At 39.9% G+C, this 22,238-nt stretch overlaps 1 protein-coding gene across 8 annotated transcripts in view; it reads right to left on the reverse strand.

Annotated features, from left to right (window-relative positions):
* Positions 1–22,238, reverse strand: part of LIN52 (lin-52 DREAM MuvB core complex component) — a 120,181-nt gene that overhangs the window by 66,850 nt on the left and 31,093 nt on the right. Inside the window, exon 6 of one of the 8 annotated variants that reach the window (XM_067730743.1) lies at positions 1,335–1,396. The exons of the other annotated variants lie outside the window; for them this stretch is intronic. Within the exon in view, the coding sequence (XP_067586844.1) occupies positions 1,350–1,396 (47 nt within the window). The 3' untranslated portion in view covers positions 1,335–1,349. Of the gene's footprint in view, positions 1–1,334; positions 1,397–22,238 lie in introns of those variants that run through there. 8 annotated transcript variants of the gene reach the window in all.

Genomic DNA, 22,238 nt, shown 5'->3' on the forward strand with positions numbered 1-22,238 from the left:
TGGTTGGTTTAGGTTATTGTGCATGTTTGTTAAATTGGACCTGGTAAACCAAGTACTAGATGTTTTCCCAAACTAGAATTAGGTAACAATGTAACTTCACAAGCCGATTCCATGAAGAACACTTGCTTGGCATGATGGGAAAGAAGAAAATGAGTGGAAAAGGGTCCCTGTTCTAACAGAGGGCAAGTTCACTAACAGTAACTAAAGGGGTCTAAGTAGCTTATTCCTCTCACTCAAAGAAAGCAGTTTATCCCTCGTTGAGTAAGAAGAAACTCTATTATGGCAATAGGAGAGATAAAGAATTAAAACCACAGATAATTTCAAATTTCATTTTAGCCATAGTTTTCTCTAACCATACTTTTCACCACAGCTTCTGGAAAAAAGCCAAACAATTATGTGTTATATCATCTCCTTTAATCTTCCCTCTCTCATCTACTGGTAGAAAGATGGCAAAAAGAATGCAAGCAGAAGAAGGAAAAGAAGTAAAAGGTGATAAAAGTTACCAACTAGATAACTCTTCATATTATTTGGACTCATGCATGGGCAGACTAAAGGTTGAGATTTATCATGCATCTTATCCTCTCTTTGTTAAACTGTACTGCCACCTCCTACCCTTTTAAACTACCTCGCAGAAGGTTTAGGATATGCAAGGACAGTTTTGATTCTTGAGGGATCTGCTCAAATATCAAATGTAAAAAAGAAAAGTATATGTTTGCTTCTCCATCTATTTTAAAAGGGCTTCTCTTAATTCAGTTTCTTTTCACAACTGCTAGAAAAAAAGCAAACACTAGAGAATTCCTGAAGGGTCTTTAAAGACAGGAATATGAAGAATTTCTCTCTATTTTAAGACTTCCTTTCTCACGGCAAATGGTTGAGGGCACACCACCTCAAGCTGTCAGGAAAGAGCCATTAACAGTTGAGAATTAAGACATGGCAGACATAGTCATCATCAAATCTCTGGCTGGCTCCACTCTTGAAGAGGAGTGAATGTTCTAAAAGAGAAATTCCGTGTTTTAACTCTAAGAAAAGGAAAATGGAAAGAGGAAAAAAGACCCAAGTTTAATTATCTCAAGAGCAATAGAAAAGGAAAATCATCTTAAATGCGTTGTGTAAAATGAAGTTAGAAAGGATTTTCATATCTACCATATCAAAAAATAAGCTGCATTTTCACTTAGAAAATGGACTTTGTACATGTTCTATTTTCAACAGTTATCCAACATGAAGTCATCTGACCTTAAACAAACAAACAAACAGGCAAACAAACAAGAGAGGCCAAGGTCCAGTATCAGTTCCTACCCACCATTCCTACCTAATCTCCCAGCAAGTTAATGCAAATCAAAGCAAGCACTTCACTGCTGCTGCTGGTAGTGAAGCCGGTTCCTTTCCCAAGAGAGGCCTGTAAAACAGGACAGTCACTGACAGCAGTACAATTACTGACACAGATACAGACTTTATGGACATGTTTATCTCTGCTGTAAATCCACACTCTCTCTCCACTCTGATTCACGAGTCATAAAGAAATTGCAGATAATGAAAAAGTTGGGGAAATTTACAGCATGTCGGAAACCTCAGACAGCCAGAAGAAATTAAAGAGCTGACTAGGGATAAATCACACAGGTACAATTAAAACTTCCCGTATACCTCCTTCATTTCCAAACTGAGGCACAATCCAATGGAGATGATGAAAAGTTGAGGTCATGACTCCTCAGGCTGTAATTATTTCTTAACTAACTGCATGTTAAAAATTAGCCAATTCACAGGTCATGTGTAAATGCTGATTTCTTGCTGCTACTTTGATTTCCTTTGCTCTCCACTAGAAGCACCCGCACAGCAATTCTGTCTGTAAACAGGCCAAATTGCAACAAGCAATAAACAGAAAGGTGATATCCCCTGTCCACTGCCATCTCTGTAGATGCAGGACATCTTTTACCATAGCCACTGTGGACTGAGCATTAAAATGAGAAAGTGGAGCTACAATGGATGAATGAAAGTGGAGGTTTCTTCTTCCCCTATAAATGACCATTCTGAAGGTTTCATTTGATCTCTTTTCAACATTCCAAAGCAGATGTTAAAGGACTATTATGTTTGATACTAGAATAGGAATTACTTCTGTTGATACTTGTTTGTTAATAGACTGAATTAGTGCTCTATTCTCTTTATGTAACCACCTTTGCATGAGCTTAAAAGTGGTATAGTTTGAGCTATACCACTTCCATCAACTACCCAACTCTGTTTTTTACATTCTTCTAGTGACACAGGCTACAAGAGGGAAGGGAAAAACAAAAACAAACAAAGAAAAGGTGAAACAAAACCAAACCTCCAAACTTTACCAGAATCTAGAAGTCTTAATTAAACTTTAACACTTATTCCAATAAAGTAAATCAGAAAAATACCAAAGATAAGAAATAAGGGGCTTCCCTGGTGGCGCAGTGGTTAAGAGTCCGCCCGCCGATGCAGGGGACACGGGTTCATGCCCTGGTCCAGGAAGATCCCACATGCTGCGAGCAGCTGGGCCCGTGAGCCATGGCCACTGGGCCTGCGCGTCTGGAGCCTGTGCTCCGCAACGGGAGAGGCCACAACAGTGAGAGGCCCACATACCGCAAAAAAAAAAAAAAAAAAGAAAGAAAAAACAGAAATAAAGTCTATTTCTTAAATAATAAGCTTAATAGATCCCTACTGCTGAAGACTAGAATAATGTGAGTTAATTGTTGGTCCCTCTATTCAACAAGCCTATAAAATTCTCTGTGAAGGAAAAAATGATTCTATCACTTGCTGCACTCTTCCACTTTCCCCAACTTACTTACATAAAACTAGCAGGTTTAAAAAACATCAACCCAAACACAAGATCTGTCTGGAAAGCAGAAACGGAGAACATAGAGTTTACCAACTAACTTCCACATAAATGAACGAACCAAGAGTGTCAACAAAGTTATACACAAGTCAATAGTCATCTCTGTACATCTCTATAGGACGGAGCCCTAACCAAATCAGCTCTAATATGATTTTGAAATTCTGTGCCCTGTCAAGAAATGAAGGTTAACAGGCTTTTTCAGAGATATGGAGGATGCAATTGACATGGTTTCGATTTTGTTCCTATTTGATCCCTTGATGATTTTTTTTTTTTTTTTTTTTTTTTTGTGGTATGTGGGCCTCTCACTGTCGTGGCCTCTCCCGTTGCAGAGCACAGGCTCTGGACGCGCAGGCTCAGTGGCCATGGCTCACGGGCCCAGCCGCTCCGCGGCATGTGGGATCTTCCCGGACCGGGGCACGAACCCGTGTCCCCTGCATCGGCAGGCGGACTCTCAACCACTGCGCCACCAGGGAAGCCCCCGCTTGATGATTTGAGATCCATTTTACACTTCAGAGAACCCAAATGTCATTTTCAATTTATATATTAAGATTTTATTCTCTATGGAATAAAAATAATTCTAAGATGATACTAAGAGTTTCAACCCAGACATCACTACCATACAAAACTTAGGTCATATCTAGCTCATGGATCTCAATTCTATTCACTCAATAATCATTAGACATGGCGTCTAATCAGCTTTTGCTTACAATGATAAGTTCCTTTAGTTCACGGTCAGATTGGTGTCCAGTATCAAATAAGAACTACTAAACAGAGGCAGAGTTTTATTTACAAGCTCCTAAGAGGCAAATCATATTTTATCAAATGAGTATTTGAATGAAGCCAAGAAACAGATCTACTATGTAACTCTACTATCGACAGTTACTACTCTAAGAGGCAATATTACCCCTGGATTAAGAATCAGAAGACTTGGATTCTAGGCCATTTGCAAATAACTAGGTGTGTGACTGGGCAAATCATTGAAGTTCTTTGAACCTCAGTTACCACGTCTGTTCAAATGGGAATAACAGCAGAATAGTAGAGAGAATTAAGTGAAAAAGTACATGTAAGAAACATAGCAGGCTCAAAAATGTTACTTGCCTTTCCCTCTTCATGAGACATGATTCAGATTCCTGGTTCTGTCACTAATGAGCTGTGTGGCTGTCCTTAGGTAAGTCACCTAATATCTTTAGGCCTCTGTTTCTGCATCTGTAACATTAGAGCGTTGGGACTTGATGATCTCTTAGATTCCTTTCCAGCTCTAACATGCTATGATTACCAATTCTGTCACTAAATTTCTGGGTGACCAAGGTCTAAGTCACTTCATTTCTTTAGACCTCAGTTTCCTCACCTTTAAATACTGGAGGGTGAACCAACAGAAAAGTAGATAAGAACTATAAGGGGAAATTCATAAAAGGAGGAAAAACAAGTGGCCAGTAAACATAACTTTATTAGCAATCAAAGAAATACATATAAAGAATACTGAAACATAATTTTTCATCTATAAAATGCGCAAGTACTAAAAAGTTTCACAATACCTAGAGTTGGCTATAAGATGTAGGAATGCAAGTACTTTCATTTACTGTCCTTAGAAATATAATTTGGACTAGTCTTTCTGGAGGTCACTGTGGCAATATGTAAAAATTTTTAATGTGCCATTCACCTTGATCAGAGTAAAGGATGCTTTTCGCAGCATGATTTACTTTAGTGAAACACTGGAAACAACCTAAATGTCCATTAAGAGAGAATTAATGAAATACATTATAAATAATCGTATAATGGTATTCCACAGTCATAAAACTGATGATTTTGCTGTTTTCATGGGTATTGAACGTATTGACGTTCACAATGCACTAAGTCAAAAATGCAGGTTGTAGAAAAGGAATAGCATGATGCCATGTATGTAAAATATAAACATATGTATATGCATATATGTGTATGTGCATGTATATGTGTATAATACCTCTTAGAAAGAAATGTTTGGAGGATTTGGAGGAGTGTTGACCAAAAAGTTAAAAGTGATTACTGTTTTAGGATGCTGTGATTTGGGGTGATTTTTGCTTTCTTTATATTTTCTACAATGAATATGTATTGTTTTATAGTAGGAAAAAATAAAGCTCATATTTAACTTTTAAAATACATATCACAAAAAAGATTCTATGACTCTTTAACAATTCTTTTCAGTGCGATAAGCAATATCTCTTGTTCTTATAGTCTTTGACATAAACCGTGTATATAGTTACATCATTTGCACTACAATCTAGCTGCTTTACTTAGACCTATGCTAAGCACTTCACTCACACCATTTCTAATGTTCTCTACAATGCTATACGACCATTTTTATTCTAAAGAAAACCCAGCAGAGCTTTTACATTTTAGAAGCTGTTTTTCCCCACACTAGATGTTATTTTGAAAAGAGTAAGACACTCCAAACTGAGATCTTTAAGGCCAGAAAACTCTCTTTACTTCTAAAAACAAGTCATTGTGTAAATACAAACAAGTGTTATTCCTGGTTATCCTTTAAATCTCAGTTAGAAGCACTCCTAAGCTGACACATACTCAAGATTGCTGAAACCCAGGCAACGCACCATTGTGGTATCTAACAAAGTACACTGGACAATGGGGGGTGAGATTTGGGCTGGTTATTTGTTGCAGGATGGCCTGCATAGGCAAACAAGAAGCCAGAGTACTTAAGAATAAAAAACTTAACTCCTAAATCATGTTAAAATTTTTGGTTGCCATCCTGCATTAAAAGCATATTTAATTATTCTTCATTTCCTGACATATGTTCATATAACTTAAAGTGGAGAGATACAGAAAAGGAAAATCTGTGATCCAACATAGAGGCACTCTCTCACCTTCCCATCAACTCACAAACCTGAACTTTCATCTACTCTCTTTCTTCTTGTTACAATCCAGTAGTTCTCTTCAATCTAAGGCCAATACACATCTGCTCTAAACCCTAACCCTTCAAGCCCTCTCAGGAACCTTACACTTTATTCCTTTTCACCACTCTTCCATCTTTGCCACCAGAATTTAAACAAACATAAGTCTACTGTCCTAAAGCAAACAAGAAACTTTGACTCCACTTCTCCCTCTCGCTATCACCCTTTCTCCCTCTCAATAGCCAAACTCCTATTTCCATGTCCTACCTTTCACTCATTCCTCACTCATCCATGCATTCAACTGTCCATACAATGGAAAATTCACATCCAAAGACAAACCCCCATGTCAAAAATCAAACTCATTAAAGACCTAAATGTAAGACATGACACCATAAAACTCTTAGAAAAGATCATAGGTGAAACATTCTTTGACATAAATTGTAGCAATATTTTCTTAGATTACTCTCCCAGGGCAAAAGAAATAAAAGCAAAAATAAACAAATGGGACCTAATCAAACTTAAAAACTTTTGCACAGTAACGGAAACTATCAACAAAATGAAAAAACAACCTATGAAAGGGGCGAAAATATTTGCAAAAGACGCAACCGACAAGGGCTTAATTTCCAAAATATACAAACAGCTCATACAACTCATTAGCAAAGAAACAAACAACCCAATGAAAAAATGGGCAGACCTAAATAGACGTTTATCCAAGAAGACATACAGATGCTCAACATCGCTAATTATTAGAGAAATGCAAATCAAAACTACAATGAAGGGCGGAGTCAAATTGGCATTCTAGGAGGACACGTAATTCTTGTCTCCTCACAATTAGGGTACCTACCAGGCACTGGTGGGGGACCACGGACACCTAAGGGGACGGGAGGAACCCCCAGCAATCGGGTAGGATGTGGCGAGTGGGAGAAGTGAAGGGGGAGAAAAAGTAGAGGTAGGGCGGGGCTGGCACCCCTGAAGGGTGGCTGGGGGAGGGGAAGGGATCCCAGGCCCAAAGGGGGAAACTGGGGAACCACTGGGAGGGCAGAGGATCCAAAGGGAGCATGGCCAGCTTTCCCCTGCCCACTTGGACCCCCAGAAACCTGTTGAGATGCTGAGCCTGATCCTCTGCCCACCTAGGCCCCCTCCAGCCATGCGGGTCCTGAGGGAGTGGGAGGGAGGGAAGGGGGAGCAAAAGTAAAGGCCAGACCTCTGGGACTGGCACCCCTGAGGGATGTCTGGGGGAGGGAAGGAGTTCCTACACCCAGCAGGACACACCCACAGTTAGGGGTCCAGCAGCAACGGGGGAGACCCTGGGAGAGATGGTGGGGGAGGTGCACAAAGGAACAGAAGGGAACGGGGCCAGTGCTTTCCCTGTCCACTTAGGCACTGGGAAGCCTGTTGGGCTCCAGGACCTAATCCTCTGCCCTCAGAGCCTCCCTCCTACCATTCAGAGCCCAAGCCCCACACCTACACCCCCACCCAGTGCCCCACCTCTACACTCGGAGACCCCCTCCATCGAGCTGGGCCTAAACCCCACCCACACACGCTCACTCAGGGCCCTACCTCCAAACTCCGGAACTCCACTCTCCAGAGGCCCTCCTTACCACATGCTGCCTCTCCCCTTCTGCCAGGTCCTAAGCAGAGGCCCCGCCCCACAACTGAACGTCAGCTTGCCTAGGCCCTGCCCCACGCTCAAACATCACCCCCCACCCACCTATGTCCCATCCCACCCTAAACCCGACCCCTGCCTAAGTTTCACCCCCCAACTAAACTCCACCCCCAAGGCTTTTTTTTTTCTTTTCTTTTTTCCTCTTTTAGATTAGGGTTCTGTTTTACCTTGTTGATTCATTGTTGTTGATTTTTTAATTTGTCCTAATAATTCTTTTATTTTCCTAATTTTATTTTACTCTTTATACTTTGTTAGTGATCTCTCCTTTTGGCTTGTTTCCTCCCCTCCCCTTTTTTGTTTCTTTTTTCTGTTGTAGTTTTAATTTACCTTGTTGCAGTTGTTTCAATTATAGTTTTATTTTTCCTAGTATATTGTACTGCTTCTTTCTTTCTTCCTCCTTCCCTCCCTCCCTCCCTTCCTTTCTTTCTTTTTCTTTGTTGTTTTTTTTTTTACCATGCCATGAAGCTTGCAGGATCTTGGTTCCCAGGGCACAGGTTGGGCCTGAGCTCCAGTGGTGGGAGCTCCAAGTCCGAACCGCTGGACTAACAGAGAACCTCAGAACCCAGGGAATATCAATCGGAGTGAGGCCTCCTGGAGGTCCTCATCTCAGCACCAAGACCCAGCTCTATCCAACAACCTGCAAACTCCAGTGCTGGATGTCTCAGGCCAAACAACCAGTAAGACAGGAATACAGCACCACACATCAAAAAAAAAAAGAAACAGAAATGACAACAAAATATGTTACAGACAAAGGAGCAAGATAAAAACCTACAAGACCAAATAAATGAAGACAAAATAGGCAGTCTACCTGAAAAAGAATTCACAGTAATGATAGTAAAGATGATCCAAAATCTCGGCAACAGAATGGAGAAAATACAAGAAACGTTTAACCAGGATTAGAAGAACCAAAGAGCAAACAAACAGTGACGAACAGCACAGTTACTGAAATTAAAAATATTCTGGAAGGAATAAGAGAATAACTGAGGCAGAAGAACAGATAAGTGAGCTGGAAGGTAAAATGGTGGAAATAACTGCCAGGGAGCAGCATAAAGAAAAAAGAAGGAAAAGAATTGAGGACAGTCTCAGAGACCTCTGGGACAGCATTAAACGCACGAACATTCGCATTATAGGGGTCCCAGAAGAAGAAGAGAAAAAGAAAGGGTCTGAGAAAATATCTGAAGAGATTATAGTCAAAAATTTCCCTACCATGGGAAGGGAAATAGTCAATCAAGTCCAGGAAGCACACAGAGTACCATACAGGATAAACCGAAAGAGAAACATGATGAGAGACATATTAATCAACATATCAAAAATTAAATACAAAGAAAAACTATTAAAAGCAGCAAGGGAAAAGCAACAAATAACATACAAGGGAATCCCCATAAGGTTAACAGCTGATTTTTCAGCAGAAACTCTGCAAGCCAGAAGGGAGTGGCAGGACATATTGAAAGTGATGAAAGGGAAAAACCTACAACCAAGATTACTCTACCCAGCAAGGATCCCATTCAGATTCGATGAAGAAACTGAAACCTTTACAGATAAGCAAAAGTTAAGAGAATTCAGCACCACCAAACCAGCTTTACAACAAATGCTAAAGGAACTTCTCTAGGAAGGAAACACAGAGAAGGAAAAGACCTACAAAAACAAACCCAGGGCTTCCCTGGTGGCACAGTGGTTGAGAGTCTGCCTGCTGATGCAGCGGACACGGGTTCATGCCCCGGTCCAGGAAGATCCCACATGCCGTGGAGTGGCTGGGCCCGTGAGCCGTGGCCGCTGAGCCTGCGCTCTGCAATGAGAGAGGCCACAACAGTGAGAGGCCCGCGTACCACCAAAAAACAAACAAACAAAAAAAACAAACCCAAAACAACTAAGAAAATGGTAATAGGAACATAAATATCGATAATTACCTTAAAGGTAAATGGATTAAATGCTCCAACCAAAAGACATAGACTGGCTGAATGAATACAAAAACAAGACAAGTACATATGCTGTCTACAAGAGACCCACTTCAGACCTAGGGACACATACAGACTGAAAGTGAGGGGATGGAAAAAGATATTCCATGCAAATGGAAATCAAAAGAAAGCTGGAGTAGCAATTCTCATATCAGACAAAATAGACTTTAAAATAAAGACTATTACAAGAGACAAAGAAGGACACTACACAATGATCAAGGGATCAATCCAAGAAGAAGATATAACAATTATAAATATTTAGGCATAAAACACAGAAGTACCTTAATACATAAGGCAAATGCTAACAGCCATAAAAGGGGAAATTGACAGTAACACAATAATAGTAGGGGACTTTTAACACCCCACTTGCACCAATGGACAAATCATCCAAAATGAAAATAAATAAGAAAACACAAGCTTTAAATGACACATTAAAAAACATGGATTTAATTGATATTTATAGGACGTTCCATCCAAAAACAACAGAATACACTATCTTCTCAAGCACTCATAGAACATTCTCCAGGATAGACCATATCTTGGGTCACAAATCAAGCCTTGGTAATTTAAGAAAACTCTTCCAACCACAACGCTATGAGACTAGATATCAATTACAGGAAAAAACCTGTAAAAACTACAAAGACATGGAGGTTAAACAATACACTACTAAATAACCAAGAGATCACTGAAGAAATCAAAGAGGAAATCAGAAAATACCTAGAGACAAATGACAATGAAAACAAGACGATCCAAAACCCATGGGATGCAGCAAAAGCAGTTCGAAGAGGGAAGCTTATAGCAATACAATCCTACCTCACGAAGCAAGAAAAATCTCAAATAAACAACCTAACATTACACCTAAAGCAATTAGAGAAAGAACAACAAAAAACCCACAAAAGTTAGCAGAAGTAAAGAAATCATAAAGATCAGATCAGAAATACATGAAAAAGAAATGAAGGAAACAATAGCAAAGATCAATAAAACTAAAAGCTGGTTCTCTGAGAAGATGAAGAAAATTGATAAATCATTACCCAGACTCACCAAGAAAACGAGGGACAACACTCAAATCAACAGAAATATAAATGAAAAAGGAGAAGTCACAACCAACATTGCAGAAATACAAAGGATCATGAGAGATTACTACAAGGAACTATATGCCAATAAAATGGACAACCTGGAAGAAATGGACAAATTCTTAGAAAAGCAAAACCTTCTGAGATTGAACCAGGAAGAAATAGGAAATATAAACAGACCAATCACAAGCACTGAAATTGAAACTGTGATTAAAAATCTTCCAACAAACAAAAGCCCAGGACCAGATGGCTTCACAGGTGAATTCTATCAAACATTTAGAGAAGCGCTAACACCTATCCTTCTCAACCTCTTCCAAAATAGAGCAGAGGGAGTAACACTCCCAAACTCATTTTAAGAGGCCACCATCACCCTGATACCAAAACCAGACAAAGATGTCACAAAAAAAGAAAACTACAGGCCAATATCTCTGATGAACATAGATGCAAAAATCCTCAACAAAATACTAGCAAACAGAATCCAACAACATATTAAAAGGATCATACACCATGATCAAGTGGAATTTATCTCAGGGATGCAAGGATTCTTCAATATACGCAAATCAGTCAATGTGATACACTATATTAACAAATTGAAGAATAAAAACCACATGATCATCTCAATAGATACAGAAAAACTTCTGAAAAAATTCAACACCCATTTATGACAAAAACTCTCCAGAAAGTGGACACAGAGGGAACCTACCTCAACATAATAAAGCCCATATACGACAAACCCACAGCAAACATTATTCTCAATGGTGAAAAACTGAAAGCATTTCCTCTAAGATCAGGAACAAGACAAGGATGTCCACTCTCACCACTATTATTCAACATAGTTTTGGAAGTCCTAGCCACGGCAATCAGAGAAGAAAAAGAAATTAAAGGAATACAAATTGGAAAAGAAGAAGTAAAACTGTCACTGTTTGCAGATGACATGATACTATACATAGAGACTCCTAATGATGTCACCAGAAAACTACTAGAGCTAATCAATGAATTTGGTAAAGTTGGAGGATACAAAATTAATGCACTGAAATCTCTTGCATTCCTATACACTAATGATGAAAAATCTGAAAGAGAAATTAAGGAAACACTCCCATTTACCATTGCAACAAAAAGAATAAAATACCTAGGAATAAACTTACCTAAGGAGACAAAGGACCTGTATGCAGAAAACTATAAGACACTGATGAAAGAAATTAAAGATGATACCAACAGATGGAGAGATATAGCATGTTCTTAGATTGGAAGAATCAATATTGTGAAAATGACTATACTACCCAAAGCAATCTACAGATTCAATGCAATCCCTATCAAATTACCAATGGCATTTTTTACGGAACTAGAACAAAAAAATCTTAAAATTTGTATGGAGACACAAAATACCCTGAATAGCCAAAGCAGTCTTGAGGGAAAGAAACACAGCTGAAGGAATCAGACTCCCTGACTTCAGACTATACTACAAAGCTACAGTAATCAAGACATTATGGTACTGGCACAAAAACAGAAACATAGATCAATGGAACAAGATAGAAAGCCCAGAGATAAACCCATGCACCTATGGTCAACTAATGTATGACAAAGGAGGCAAGGATATACAATGGAGAAAGACAGTCTCTTCAATAAGTGCTGCTGGGATAACTGGACAGCTCCATGTAAAAGAATGAAATTAGAACACTCCTTAACACCATACACAAAAATAAACTCAAAATGGATTAGAGACCTAAATGTAAGACTGGACACTATAAAACTCTTAGAGGAAAACAGAGGAAGAACACTCTGACATAAATCACAGCAAGATATTTTTTGATCCACCTCCTAGAGTAATGGAAATAAAAACAAAAATAAACAAATAGAACCTAATAGAACTTAAAAGCTTTTGCACAGCAAAGGAAACCACAAACAAGACGAAAAGACAACCCACAGAATGGGAGAAAATATTTGCAAACAAATCAATGGACAAAAGGTTAATCTCCAAAATATATAAACAGCTCATGCAGCTCAATATTAAAAAAACAAACAAGCCAATCCAAAAATGGGCAGAAGACCTAAACAGACATTTCTCCAAAGAAGATATACAGATGGCCAAGAAGCACATGAAAAGCTGCTCAACATCACTAATTATTAGAGAAATGCAAATCAGAACTACACCTCACACCAGTTAGAATGGACATCATCAGAAAATCTACAAACAACAAATGCTGGAGAGGGTGTGGAGAAAAGGGAACCCTCTTGCACTGCTAGTGGGAATGTAAATTGATACAGCCACTATGGAGAACAGTATGGTAATTCTAAAAATAGAATTACCATATGATCCAGCAATCCCACTACTGGGCATATACCCAGAGAAAACCATAATTCAAAAAGACACATGCACCCCAATGTTCATTGCAACACTATTTACAATTGCCAGGTCATGGAAGCAACCTAAGTGTCCATCGACAGATGAATGGATAAAGAAGATGTGGCACATGTATACAATGGAATATTACTCAGCCATAAAAAGGAACGAAATTGGGTCATTTGTAGAGACGTGGATGGATCTAGACATGGGGGAAAGCGGCGGGGGTGGGGGGGGGTAGGGGTGGGGGTGTGATGAATTGGGTGATTGGGATTGACATGTATACACTGATGTGTATAAAATGGATGACTAATAAGAACCTGCTGTATAAAAAATGAATAAAATTAAATTTAAAAACAAAACAAACAATAAGGGGAAAAAAAAAAGAAATGAGTCATGTACCACAATGTTCATTACAGCACTATTTACAATAGCCAGGACATGGAAGCAGCCTAAGTGTCCATTGACAGATGAATGGATAAAGAAGATGTGGTACATATATACAATGGAATACTACTCAGCCATAAAAAGGAACGAAATTGAGTTATTTGTAGTGAGGTGTATGGACCTAGAGTCTGTCATAGAGACTGAAGTAAGTCAGAAAGAGAAAAACAAATACCATAGGCTAACACATATATATGGAATCTAAAAAAAAAAAAGGGTTCTCATGAACCTAGGGGCAGGACAGGAATAAAGACACAGACGTAGAGAATGGACTTGAGGAAATGGTGAGGGGAAAGGGTAATCGGGGATGAAGTGAGAGGGTAGCATTAACAAATATACACTACCAAATGTAAAATAGATAGGTAGTGGGAAGCAGCTGCATGGCACAGGGAGATCAGCTCAGTGCTTTGAGACCACCTAGAGGGATGGGACAAGGAGGGTGGGAGGGAGACACAAGAGGAAGGGGATATGGGGATATACATATGCATATAGCTGATTCACTTTGTTATACAGCAAAAACTGACACAACACTGTAAAGCAATTATACTCCAATAAAGATGTTAGGGCTTCCCTGGTGGCGCAGTGGTTGAGAGTCCGCCTGCCGATGCAGGCGACACGGGTTCGTGCCCTAGTCCGGGAAGATCCCACATACCGCGGAGTGGCTGGGCCCGTGAGCCATGGCCGCTGAGCCTGCGTGTCCGGAGCCTGTGCTCCGCAACGGGAGAGGCCACAACAGTGAGAGGCCCGCGTACCGCAAAAAAAAAAAAATGTTAAAAAAAAAAAAGGAATAAGTAGAAACTGCAAAAAAAAAAAAAAAACTACAATGAAGTATCACCTCACACCAGTCAGAATGGCTATCATCAAAAAGTCTACAGATAATAAATGCTGGAGAGAGTGTAGAGAAAAGGGAACCCTTGTACACTGTTGATCGGAATGTAAACTGGTACAGCCACTACGGAAAACAGTATGGAGGTTCCTTAAAAAACTAAAAATAGAGCTACCATATGATCCAGCAATCCCATTCCTGGGTATATATCCAGAAAAACAAAAACTAATTCAAAAAGATATATGCACCCTAATGTTCATAGCATCACTATTTACAATAGTCAAGACATGGAAGAAACACCAGCGCCCATAATATATATATGTGTGTGTATATATATATATATATATATATATATATATGAATATTATTCCACCATAAAGAATGAAATATTGTCATTTGCAGCGAACACAGATGGACCTAGAGAGTATTATGCCTAGTGAAATAAGTCAGACAGAGAAAGGCAAATACTGTATGACATCACTTATAAGTGGAATCTAAAAAATAATGCAAAGGAATCTATATACAAAACAGAAACAGACTCACAAACATAGAAAACAAACTTATGCTTACCAAAGGGGAGGGGGGGAGGGGGAAATTTAGGAGTATGGGATTAACAGATACAAACTACTACACATAAAATAGATAAGCAACAAGGATTTACTGTATAGCACACAAAATTAGACCAGTATCCTATAATAACCTATAATGAAATAAAATCTGCAATAAAACTCAAAAAACAAAGCCTGAAGCACTATCCTGTATACATGAAACACAATATTGTAAATCAACTATACTTCAATTGAAAGAAAAAAAAACTTGTCTTCCCTTACAAATCTGTTCCTCCACTACTGTTCTTTCTAAAAAAGCTTTAGCGACAGACTTCAGACTTTTTGTCTCTTTCTCAGAAAAGCCTTTCTTCTCTGGTCACCGCCTACAGATCAGAAAAGGTCTCAGATATCTGCTGTTACGGAATCTTGTACTTCTCCTTCACAGCACTCATCACAACCCTCACTATGGATTATTTGTGTAACTGTTTGATGTGTGTCTTCCATGTGATCGCCTTGCTTCCCAATGCATCCCTCAACTTTTAGCAGTGATTGTTGGCTCATTTTAGTTAATTTAAATGTTTGTTGAATAAATCCTTGAGGGGAGAGGGAAAAAAATTAAATCAATCAATCGATTGATTGATGGATCGATCCTTAGTGAGGTATATTTCATATATGATGAACTGTACATATTTGAAGTGTCCAGCCTGGTAAGTTTTAACAAATGTTTCCACCACTACTGAGGCAAACCCTTCTGACTCATGAGAATTTTCCAGTCTGGCTGGTGGGAATAAACCCTGTGGTGCCAGCCACGGTTCCCTGTAATCCTTTCAGATGGTTCTCTCTTGAGCCTCGAGTAGTTTCCTCACAAGATTGCACTGATCAGTACTCAGCTGATTACTTTAGGAGGACCCTCTGCAGATCTCCAGGGTTCTCTCTGTGCAGCCCTCTCCCCTCCAGTACTCTGTCTTGACCTCTAGCTGCCTTGGTCTCTCCAGATGCTTAGCTCTGTTTCTTCAACTCAGGGAGCCTGCTGGTGTCTGCCTGGGTTCCCCCTCCCTGCACTGCAGCCTGGAAACTCTCTCAAAGCAGTAAGCTGAGACAATCACAGCGCTCATCTCATTTACTTCCTAATTCTCAGGGATCACTATCTTTTGTTGCCTGATGTCCAGTGTCCTAAAAACCACTGTTCGTATATTTTGTAATGAACAAAAACTGTTTCAGGTGGGAAGGTGAATCTAGTCTCTGATATTTCATCTGAGCCAAAAGCAAAAGTCCTTCCACTGTTGTCTGCATGCCTCTGACCTACATGCCCAGGGGAGAAATCTTGGGAGTCATCCTTTTTTTAAAAAAAATATTTATTTGCCTGCGTTGGGTCTTTGTTGCTGTGCGCGGGCTTCCCATTGTGGTGGCTTCTCTTGCTGTGGAGCGTGGGCTCTAGGTGTGCGCGCTTCAGTAGTTGCAGCACGCGGGCTCAGCAGTTGTTGTGCACAGGCTTAGTTGCTCCATGGCACGTAGGATCTTCCCGGACAGGGATCAAACCCATGTCCTCTACATTGGCAGGCGATTCTTAACCACTGTGCCACCAGGGAAGCCCCTGGAGTCATCCTTGACACCTCCCTCCCCCTCCTCTCATCTTCTGCAGCCAATGAATCAAGACTTATTCTTTGTCTTAAATCACTCTCAAATTCAAGGACTTCTCTCCCTGTCCACTATCAGTACCCTAGTTCTATGCACCATAGTCTTGGCTATTGCAATGACCTCCTACTTAGTCTGTAGTTCTTCTCATGCCCCCCTCCAAACCATTCTCCACATGGCCAAAACCTGAATATTGCTTGCCCATGCCCTTAACTGACTTGCTAGTGCTCTTAGAACAATGTCCAACATCCTTAACACAACTGAGAAGTTTTACATGATCCAGCAGTCTATTTCAGCAGTCACTGTCTGAGTTCCAGTCACATTTGCCTTCTTTCAGTTCTTCAAAGGCACCATGCTCCTTCCCACTACCATATTTCGATACTTCCTCTAGAAAGCTCATCTCCCTTCCCTTCACTCAGTTAATTTCTACTCATTCTTCATACCTAAATATCTTTTTTCTCAGGAGAACTATTCCTGCCCCACGTTGTACTTAGAAAAACTTAGTGGCAAATAATTATTTGTGTAATGCCTTATCTACTAGAATGTTAGCTCTATGACAGCAGGAACCATCTCTGTCTTATGTACTGTCAAGTCCTTGGTGCCTAGAACAGTACCGTGAAGATACACAACAAATATTTGCTGTATGAAAGTCAGATAATAGAAAATATATATATTGGTCTCTGCCCCTGGTTCCTGGCACAAAGCTCCTAAAACGCTTACAATTTCCTAAGAGTGTTAGAAGCATCTTTTACTTTAATATTTGGTCTTTGACTCGATTCCTGACACAAAGTTCCTAAACCCCTTGGAATCTCCTGGGTGACGGCAGTATCTTTTGTTCTAATGAGGTGACTCTTGGTGTACTCCAGGATGGGGGCTGGTCAGCAGACAGACCAAGCTATGATTAGAATCTTGGGATTCTCAACCCCAACCTCCATTCTCCAGAGAGGAGAGAGGCTGGAAATGGAGTTAATAATGTCTCATGACTACATGATTGAAGCCTCCATAAGAAAGCTTCCAGGTTGGTGAACATGTAGAGTTGCTGGGAGAGTGACACGTCTGGAGAGGGCACGAAAGCTCCACACCCCACGCCACATACCTGGATGTTCATCTGTATCCTTTATCATATCCTTTTATAATAAACTGGTAAACAGTAAGTAAGCTGTTTTCCTGAGTTCTGGGAGCTGCTCTAGAAAATTAATCAAACCTGAGGAGGGGATTGTGGGAACATCCGATTTACAACCAGAGCACAGGTGGACTTATAGTTGGCATCTGATAGAGGGGGCAGAGGGGAGTCCTGAGGGACCCAGCCCTCAATCTGTGGAATCTGATATGATCTCCAGGTAGATAGTGTCAGAATTGAGTTAAACTGTAGAACACCTAGCTGATGTCACAGAATTGCTTAGTTGAGGAACAAAAAACTCCCACACATCCAGTGTCATGTTGTGAGTGTGCTAGAGATGTGAGAGTAAAGGAGACACATGGGAGGAGTAACAGGGGGTCTTTCCTATACAAGAATTAAATACTATATCTTAAAATATAGAATTTTAATGCTGTAAGGATCTGAGAGGTCTTTAGTCCAACAACTTCATTTTTCAACTGAGGAAGCTGATGCCCAACATCACACAGCTAAATTCCTGATAAAGGTGCACTAGGCAATAGTAAAATCTAAAATTTATCAATAGCTTACTAGGTGTCACATACCATACTATGCATTTTTGTTTATTGAGGTGAATTCAAATTTTTAAAAGTGATTTTAAAGTGTACAATTCAATGGCATTTGGTATATTCACAATATTGTGCAACCACCACCTGTATCAAGTTACAAAACATTTTCATCACTCCCCCCCCCACCCGCAAAATACTCCTATACCCATTAAGCAGTCACTCCCCATTTTCTACTCTCTTTTGTCCCTGGCAACCACCAATCTGCTTTCTGTCTCTACGAATTTACATACCCATGATGTTTCATACAAATGGAATAATATGTGATCTTCTGTGTCTGGCTTCCGTTATTTAGTATAATGTTTTTGAGATTCACCCACGTTGTAGCGTGTATCAGTACTACATTTTTATGGCTAAGTAATATTCTATTGTATGTATATACCATATTTTGTTTATCCATTCATCTGTTAATGGACATTTGAGTTTCTTTCCATCTTTTGGCTATCATGAATAGTACTGAATGAACATTTGTGTACAAGTATCTGTTTGAGTACTTGTCTTCAATTCTTTTGGGTATATACCTAGTAGTAGAATTGCTGGGTCATATGGTAATTCTCTGTTTAACCTTTCAAGGAACCGCCAAACTTTCACAGTGGCCACACCATTTTACATTCCCACCAGCTATATATGAGACTTCCAATTTCACCATATCCTTGCAAATACTTGTTATTTTCTATTATTATTATTATCATCATTACTATTACCATCTTAGTCGGTGTGAAGTGGTATCCCATTGTGGTTTTGATTTACATTTCCCTTATGACTAATGAAAGATGTTTAGCATCTTTTTATGTGCTTATCGGCCATTTGTATTTCTTCTTTGGAGAAATGTCCACTCAAGTCCTTTGCCCATTTTAAAATTGGGTTGTCTGTCTTTTTGTTGTTGAGTTATAAGAGTTCTTTATATATTCTAGGTACTAGACCCTTTTCAGATATATGATTTGCAAAAGTATTCTTTCAATACTGTATTATATATTTGAAAGTTGCTAAGAGAGCAGATCTTTAAAGTTCTCACCACTAGAAAAAATTTGTAACAATGTGTGATGACAGACTTACTGTAGTGATCATTATATTGTAACATGAAACTGTTATATGTCAATTATATCTCAATTTTTAAAAAGTTTTCTCCAATTCAATGGTTGCCTTTTCACTTTCTTGATAATGTTCTTTGATGAACAAAAGTTTTAAACTTTAATGAAATCTAATTTATCTATTTTTTCTTCTGTTGCTTGTGTTTTTGGTGTCATATGTAAGAATTCATGGCTACATCCAAGGTCATGAAGATTCATACTAGGCATTTTATAATCATTGTCCAATTTAATCCTCTCAAGAACCCAATAAGTATTATTATTACCTTCATTTTACAGACAAGGAAAATGAGGCTCAGAGAGAGGAAACTTGTCAAGTTAGTATGTAGAAGAATACGTCTGTTTCCAACGACCAGGATCTTATAATTTCCAAGTCAGTTTTTCTTTGCACACTCACAACATGGCAGCTTGTTTCCCCAAAAAGGGCATGATGGGGGACAAAACAGAAGTCATGGTCTTTTTGTAACTAAATCTCAGACGTAGCATTCCATTACTTTTGCTATCACTGATCCAGCCCACACTCAAGAGGAAAAGATCACACAAAGGCATAAACAGAGGGTGCCTACCACACCAGGGTTCTGTTTTTTTTTTAAAGGTCAAGTCTTTTATTTATTTATTTATTTTTGGCTGCGTTGGGTCTTCGTTGCAGTGCGCGGGCTTCTCATTGTGGTGGCTTCTCTTGTTGTGGAGCACGGGCTCTAGGCGCGCGGGCTTCAGTAGTTGTGGCACGTGGGCTCAGTAGTTGTGGCACACGGGTTTAGTTGCTCTGCCGCATGTGGGATCTTCCCGGACCAGGGCTCGAACCCGTGTCCCCTGCATTGGCAGGCGGATTCTTAACCATTGTGCCACCAGGGAAGACCCCAGGGTTCTGTTTTAATGTTACACATCTTCCCTGGCTGATCGCCTTCCCACCTGTGGCTTTAACTAGAACCTACAAACTGATGATGTCCAAAACTCTACTTCCTGTGCTCTAGATTCATACATTCAACTATCTCCTGGGTATATCCACCTAGATAGCCTACACTTACACTTACAACTGAATTCCCCAATCTTTCTTCTCAAAGGTGCTCTTCTTCCTATATTTACTCAAGCCAGAAACTTGAGTCACTCTTGATTCCTCATTCTTACTGCCCAGAACTCCCTGACCCCAGTATATCCAATCAGTCACTAAGCCTTTCCATTCTACCACTCAGACTTCTAGAACCCATCCCTATTCTCCATTTTCACTGAGAAGTTAAAAGAAATCTAACTTGTCTCCCTGATACCATTTTTCTGTATTACCAATCCATCTTCTACCATGTTGGCAAAGTGAGCCTTTTAAGAAAGTAAATATGATTACATGCCTACTATGCTTAAAACTTCTCATATGCTGCCCATAATGATAACAACAGTTAATTTTTTTTTTTTTTTTTTTTTTTTTTTGCGGTATGCGGGCCTCTCACTGTTGTGGCCTCTCCCGTCGCGGAGCACAGGCTCCAACGCGCAGGCTCAGTGGCCATGGCCCACAGGCCCAGCCGCTCCGCAGCATGTGGGATCTTCCCGGACTGGGGCACGAACACGCATCCCCCTCATCAGCAGGCGGACTCCCAACCACTGCGCCACCAGGGAAGCCCAACAGTTAATATTTATAAGCACCTATTAAGTGCCAATATTATGCTAAGGTTTTATAAATAATATTGTGTTAAATCATCAAAACAATACTCTAAGGTAACAGATCTCAAAGTGAATGGTCAGGAAACCTCTGGGGACCCTGGGATCACTAAGCCCCTTTGAGAGGGTCGCTGAGTTCAAAACTATACATATGATACTAAGATGCCTTTTTCACATATTCTCTCACAAGTGAACAGTGAAGTTTTCTAGGGACTACCTAACAAAAGATAATCATAACATATTGAAAGAAGCAGCAGATATGAAAATCCAACTTTTTATCAATCCAAACATTACGGACATTTGAAAAATGTAAAAACTGCCACTCTTCTCAATATTTTTTGTTTGGAAAATAGTTATTCTTCATAAAAATATTTATGCTAACATGTAATGGGTTTATTCCTATTTTTAAATTAATTAGGGACTTCCCCAGTGGTGCAGTGGTTAAGAATCCTTCTGCCAATGCAGGGGACATGGGTTCAATCCCTGGTCTGGGAAGATCCCATATGCTGCGGAGCAACTAGGCCCGTGTGCCACAACTACTGAGCCTGTGCTCTAGAGCCCACGAGCCACAACTACTGTGCCCATGCGCCACAACTACTGAAGCTCACACACCCTAGAGGCCACGCACCGCAACTACTGAGCCCACGTGCACCATAACTACTGAAGCCCACGCACTCTAGGGCCCCCGTGCCGCAACTACTGAGCCCACGTGCTACAACTACTGAAGCCTGCACGCCCAGAGCCCGTGCTCCGCAACAAGAGAAGCCACCACAATGAGAAGCCCGCACACCACAACGACGAGTAGCACCTGCTCGCCACAATTACAGAAAGACCGCGCGCAGCAATAAAGACCCAATGCAGCCAAAAATAAATAAAAAATAAAAAAGTAAATTAATAAATATTTAAAATTTTTGTTTGAATTTCTGAAACAGTAAATATACATATAACCCACATAAACAAGAACTCTTTGGGGTCACCATTAATTTTTAAGAGTGTAAAGAAGTCCTGACACCAAAAAGTTTAATAATTACTGTTCTAAGGTTTTCATCTCCATTTCACAAATGAAGAAACTAGGGCTTAGAAAATTAAGTTACTTGCCTAAGTGGTAGATTGAGATTCATAATAAAGCTGTATGACTCCAGAAACCAAGCTCTTAATCACTATTTTGTCCTTTCCTATTAGCTATTTATCACCTGGTTCCTACTTACTTATCTTCAGGTAATTGTTCTTCCCCTTAGGTTATATTCAGGTCATCTCTTCTCTCCACTAGCCTTAGTTTCCTCAAACAGAGGTGTTTCTTAGGCTATAGTTTGAAAATGCAATTCCTATAAGTTAGTATACTATAATAAGATAGTATACTCTTCCAAAGCTTTCTTTAAACTGGACAGACGTAAGCTTTGCAACCTACCAATTATAGGTAAGATATAATTCCTTGGTTCTGGCCTCTTAAGAGGTTCTCTTCTCTGGTGGTCCAGTGGTTAGAACTCAGTGCTTTCACTGCCCAGGCCTGGGTGTAATCCCTGGTTGGGGAACTAAGATCCTGCAAGCTGGCAAGCT

This window comes from Pseudorca crassidens, chromosome 1 (assembly GCF_039906515.1).
Source record: "Pseudorca crassidens isolate mPseCra1 chromosome 1, mPseCra1.hap1, whole genome shotgun sequence".
In the NCBI taxonomy this organism is placed as follows: domain Eukaryota; kingdom Metazoa; phylum Chordata; class Mammalia; order Artiodactyla; family Delphinidae; genus Pseudorca; species Pseudorca crassidens.